The 5987-nt window shown below is 34.8% G+C and overlaps 1 protein-coding gene across 1 annotated transcript; it reads right to left on the bottom strand.

Moving 5' to 3' along the window:
* Positions 1–3726: 3726 nt before the first annotated feature.
* On the bottom strand, positions 3727–5411 carry LOC134294935 (golgin subfamily A member 6-like protein 6). Its single transcript, XM_062966837.1, has 2 exons — positions 5258–5411; positions 3727–4871 (listed from the first exon to the last, which is right to left on the bottom strand). The coding sequence occupies exon 2, from the start codon at positions 4825–4827 to the stop codon at positions 3727–3729; it is 1101 nt and encodes a 366-aa protein (XP_062822907.1). The 5' UTR covers positions 4828–4871; positions 5258–5411.
* Positions 5412–5987: the final 576 nt, after the last annotated feature.

Genomic DNA, 5987 nt, shown 5'->3' with positions numbered 1-5987 from the left:
TCTAGGTATTTTGTTACATTGTCCCAATTTGTTTCTTTTATCGGATTTCCCTTACTTTTTGATAGAAGAAAAGTAAGCCTATCCATATTTTTTATATCTTGTATTTTTTTCAACCATTCTTCTTCTTTAGGGATTTCAGGATTCTTCCAAATCCTCGCATAGCATATCCTTGCTGCCGTCGTTAGCAGAAATAATAATTTATCTTTATTTTTTTCTAGTTTTTGTTCCGTTATTCCTAGTAACCATATTTCCGGTTTCATTGGCAGTTTTATCTCTAATATCTTTTCTATGTCTCCCCTAATTTTCTTCCAATATATCTTGGCTTTTTCACATCCCCACCACATATGGTAGTATGTACCCTCAATCTTCTCACACTTCCAACAATTTTTTTAAAGTTTTTATAACATTTTCCTAATTTTTGTGGTGTCATATGCCATCTATAGGCCATCTTAATCCAATTCTCCTTTAGATCTGTTGCATAGCTATATTTCAGTTTCTCCCTCCAGATTCCTTCCCATTCTTCTTTCCTAATCTTCCTGCCTATATTTTCATTCCATCTGGTCATATGTGATTTTTCCTCCTCTTTTTCTGTTTCCCATTCTACTAATTTTTTATAGATTTTTGTTATTATTTTTCTGTCTGTTTGTATTATTTTTTCCCAAAATGTATTTTGCTCCTCAAATCCTACTTGTTTGTCTGTCTTAAAATGTTCTTTTACCTGCCATATCTGATACCAGGAAATCTTTTTATTTATTTCTCTCAATTCCTGTTGGGGTCTCATTTCCCATTCTCCATTCTGTTTTACTAATAATTCTTTATAATTTGGCCAGTTGTGCCATCCCAGTAGTCTTCTCTGCGATGCTTCTAGGGGAGAGACCCATAAAGGCGTTTTGTCATATAATTTCTTTTTGTATTTTTCCCAAATTTTAAGAATTGCTGAGCGTATAAAGTGATTATTAAATTCTTTCTCAATTTTGGATTTCCCATACCATAGGTATGTGTGCCATCCCAATCTTAAATTTATTCCTTCCAAATTTAGCAATTTATTATTTTCTAATTTTGTCCAATCTCGTACCCACATTAGAGCCGATGCTTCGAAATAAAGTTTTAAGTCTGGTGTCGCTAATCCACCCCTGTTCTTTTCCTGGATCATATATTTCAGCTTTATTCTCGGTTTCTTTTTTTGCCATATAAATTTCATTATGTCCCTGTTCCACTCTTTAAGGGTCTTTTGATTTCTAATTATCGGCAGGTTCTGAAATAGGAATATCATTTTTGGTAAAATACTCATTTTTACACATGCTATTCTACCTAACAGTGACAGTTTTAACTTCCCCCAGATCTCCATTTCCTTCTTCATCTCTTTCCACTTTGTTAGGTAGTTATTTTCAAGTAGCTGAGAGTTTTTCTGGGTTATAATTATTCCTAGATATTTTATTTTGGGGGCGATTTGGATATTCCATTTTTTCATTAAAGTTTCTTGTTCCTTCTTTGTTATATTTTTGGTAATTGCTTTCGTTTTTTCCAAATTTATTTTAAATCCTGCTACTGCTCCAAATTCTCTTATTATCTCTAGCCATTTTCCTAATTTTGTGTCAGGGTCTTCTATTACACATATAATATCATCCGCGAAGGCTCTGATTTTGTATTCATAATTCTGTATTTTTGCTCCTTTCAGTTCTTCTTCCTCCCTTATTCTATTTAATAGTATCTCCAGTGTCAAAATGAATATTAATGGTGATAAGGGGCAGCCTTGCCTAGTTCCTTTCTCTATATTTATATCTTTCGTTTCTCGGTCGTTAATTAGAATTTTTGCCTTTTGTGAGGTGTATATTTTGGTGTATAATATCAATTATATTTTGGAAATAATAACCTATATCCATTTCCCTTATTAATAATTTGAAAAAGGACCAATTTACATTGTCGAAAGCTTTCTCAGCGTCGAGGGCCAGTAAAAGAACTTTTTTTTTGATTTTTTATTTCATAATATTCAATCAAGTCAATAATGGTTCTTACATTTTCTCTTTGGTGTCTATTGGGCAAAAATCCCGTTTGTTCTTCTTTTATCCAGTTTTTTAAAAAGTTTTTAAATCTTTCCGCTATTATATTGCTAAAAATTTTGTAATCCAAATTTAATAGTGAAATTGGCCTGTAATTTTTAATTTTTTCTGGGTCCGAATTTTCTTTATGTATTGTACATATGTTTGCTTGTTTCCATGTTTCCGGCATTTTTGCAATTTCTCTAATCCTATTCATAATTTTTTTCAAGTATGGTATTAGCTCTTGGCCGAAGGTTTTATAATATACTGCTGTTAGCCCATCTGGGCCTGGGGCCTTATTAGGTTTCAAATTTTGTATGGCCTTCTTTATCTCCTGCTCTGTAATTTCACTATTTAGTTCCTCTCTTTGTTTTTCTGAGATTTTTGTCACTTTTCTCTCTTCTATGTATTTCATTATTTTCTCCTCGTCTATTTGTTCTTTTTGGTAAAGTGTTTCGTAAAACTTTTGAAATTGGGTTTTTATGTCTTCCTCCTTTGTATATATTTTGTCCCCTTCTTTTATTTTTGTTACATATTTACTTTCCTTTCTTTCCTTAATTCTATTAGACATCCATCTTCCCGGTTTATTTGCGTTTTGAAAGAAATCTTGCTTTATAAATTTCAGTTTATTAGCCCTTTCCTCCATTATCAAATATTCCCTTTGTTTTTGTAAGATTTCTATGTTCCTCTGGGTATCCTTGTTTCTTGGGTTTGATTTTAACCTAATTTCTTCCTTTTTTATTTCTTCAATTATCTTGTTCATTTTTTTAAATCTTTCCTTCTTTTTAATTGCTTTTTGTTGAATAAATCTCCCTCTTACTACTACTTTGCTTGCTTCCCACAATGTAAATAGGTCTATCTCTGTTGTGTCATTTATCTCGAAATATTCTTGTATTACTTTCCTTATTCTTTCAATATCTTCCTCTTTCTTCAATAGATTTTCATCTAACCTCCACTTCCATTCTTTTTTATTGTAGAATATCTCTAATTCTAATGGGCAATGGTCTGAATCTAACCTTGGCAATATCACTGTTTTTCTTATTTTTGGCATTAAGGACTTTGACACCCACGCCATATCGATTCTCGACCAGCTTTGGTGTCTGGTCGAGAAAAAAGTAAAATCTCTTACTCCTTCATTTTTTATTCTCCAGCTATCCTGAATGTTTAATTCCTTCATCATGTTCATCATTGTTTTTGGTAAATTTCCTATATTATTTTTACTTTTCCCTTTCTTCGCTACTTTACTCCTATCTATTTCGCCCTCTACTACACCGTTGAAGTCTCCTATTAATACTAAATGTTCATATTCTTGATCATTAATACTGCCTTTTAGTTTTTCTGTGAATGCTGACTTTGCTCCATTAGGTGCATATATGTTACATATTAATATATCTATTCCCTGAATCGTTATTTTTACTCCTATGAATCTACCCTCCTCATCCTTAAAAGCTAATTTAGCTGGTATTCTCCTTTCTACATACATCACTACCCCCTTTTTTTTTCTAATGCCGAGGCATAAAAGCATTGTCCCAGTTTTTTTTCCTCCAGATATTTAACGTGTTTTTGGCTTATGTGGGTTTCTTGAAGAGCAATAATCTGGTATCTTTTTTTCTTTAGCTCATTAAATACTTTATTCCTTTTTGTTGCCGAATTTAGTCCGTTAATATTGTTTGAATAAATTTTAAGTTCACTCATATTTGTCTTCGTCCTTATCACCCACTGCTTCTGTCTCTTCCTCTTCCTCCTCTTCTTTTCTCATTTTATCCTCTTGTTCCTCTTCCACCTGTCTTTCTTCCACTTTTCCTAGATTCGTAGATTCCATGTTTTCCCTTAGGTTCAGTCTGCATTCTTTTATGTCCAAATCATCTTTTTCGGGTGACTCTATACGTTGTCTCTTTGGTTTTTTCTTCTCTTTTTGTTTCCTTTCAGACTCTTCATCCTTCTCCTTTCTTATTGTGTTGTAAAATTCTCGGGCTCTTTCTTCTGTTGTGATCCAATACCTTTGACCTTTATACGTTGTCATTAATCCTTCTTCTCTTTCCCACCTGTATCTCGCCTTCTGTTGCTTCAATTCCTCTGTCAGGAAGGTATATTTTTTCCTTCTATTTATTATTGTATTTGGTACTTCCTTCAATATCGCTATTTTTGTCTCTTTGTAGAATATCTGTTTTTTGTTATTTATTCTCAATATTTCATCTCTTGCAATTTTCTTTGTAAGGTGTACTATCACGTCTCTCGGGGTTTTGTTTCTTCTTGAGAAATTTGTGTTAATCCTGTACGTTCTGTCCATTTGTACTTGTATCTCCTGTTCGGAGCAGTCCAGAAGTTTCATTAGTATCTCTATTACTTTCTCTCTTATGTTTTCTCCTGGCTCTTCCGGTATATTTCTCATTCTTAATTGATGTTCCAATTCTCTTGCCTCCATGGCTTCTTGTTTTGCGTTTATTTTTTCATTTTTTTTCTCTAGTTCTTTTAGTTTATATTGGGTCTTTTCTTGAGTTATCTTTAGTTCTTTCTTTTCATTTTTCAGATCCTTTATTTCCTGTTGTAATGTTGTAATCTCGCTCTTCATTATCCCCAATTCTTCTTTAATCTCCTTTTTAAAATCCGACATTTGTTCCTGTTGAATTTTCTGGCATACGTCTTGCTTCTCCTGAATTTTCTGAATCTCTCTCATCATGTCTTTCATCATATCCTTCAGGTTCATTTCCTCATTCAGGGATGGTCTTCTAATTGCACCTCTTGAGTCTTTTATTTCTCTGTCTGATTTAAATTTAAATGTTGCCATCTTGTTCTCTGAGTATTTTTTTTTCTTCAAATATTCTTTTCGTGCTAGTAATAATTAATTTGAATATCAATAAGGTTAGTTAGGCAAAATTTCCGCTCGTGTATGCTTTCTTATACAGTTGCTTATTTTGTCTATCCGCCCCTATAAGTCTTCCCTCTTTTTGGTAGTTCCGCTTTAGTCGTACAGTTCCCCAAGTTTCCTGTTATAGTTTCTTCACCCTCCTCCGCTTACTTGTGTCTTTATATCTCTTTGTATCTCTTTATTATTGGTCTTTCTTTCTTTCCTCTTTTCCCCTTGGGGGATCTTTGTCTTTGCTATCTTGCCATTTCTTTTGGGAAATTCCCAACTCCTAATTCTATTATTTATTTAAACTTTAGTCTTTCCTTAGTCTCTCCTTCTTTCCCTACCCAGATTTTTTTTTTCCCTTTACCTTTCGGAGATTCACCTTCTCCGCTTCTCCCCTTCTCTTTTTTTTTTCCTCCTCTCAATCCTGCTGGCGTTTCCTGCCTCTTCTTTGTGGGTTTCTTCTGTTCTTTCCTTTTGCTTCCGCCCTTTCTGTCTCCCCCTCGTCTGAGCTTCTTCTGCCCTCCTTCACGTCATGTCCTTTCCCTCTCCTTTCTCTCACGTGGTTTTCCTTCTGCGTTGTTTCCGGTTTCTTCCGACGGGGCTTTCCGCTGCACCTCGCTTTGTTTACAAGAAGGAGGGCTCTTATCTTATCTTCCCCCAAGGTCAGTACTCCGCCATCTTCCTAGCTTTGATTTGTTGTTTATTTTAGCCTTTTTAGTCCTTAGCCTTGGCCTTTAAGTCTTTTTCTTTTACTTTCCCTTCCAATCCTTAATATTGATTAGTTTCTGCCATAGCACTAAGCAGGAAAGCAGGTAAGCACATACGCTATGTGCTTTACTTCTCCAGAGCTTTTCCCCCCTCCAGGAAGGCAAGTCTTCTTCCTACTCTCTTCTTATTCTCCAGAGAGCTAACCTCCGTTACAATGCCCCTTGGTTAAATCTTAAATTTCATTGTCGTTTCATCGTTTTTCCGTTAAAACAATGCGCCCGGTCGGCGATTCCTGCTGGGGGATTTCTCCCCCGCGCGCTTTCCACCGCGACCCGCCTTAACCAATGGGTCTTTTGCCGGGTCCCTTTTGGAGCCCACTCTTGAGG

The sequence above is a fragment of the Anolis carolinensis genome, chromosome 1, assembly GCF_035594765.1.
Source record: "Anolis carolinensis isolate JA03-04 chromosome 1, rAnoCar3.1.pri, whole genome shotgun sequence".
Classification (NCBI taxonomy): domain Eukaryota; kingdom Metazoa; phylum Chordata; class Lepidosauria; order Squamata; family Dactyloidae; genus Anolis; species Anolis carolinensis.
This window is presented reverse-complemented; position numbering and strand designations above follow the sequence as displayed.

Excerpts from the sequence above, each read along its gene's own strand:
- LOC134294935 (XM_062966837.1), bottom strand. The coding sequence starts at position 4,827 with ATGGCAACATTTAAATTTAAATCAGACAGAGAAATAAAAGACTCAAGA.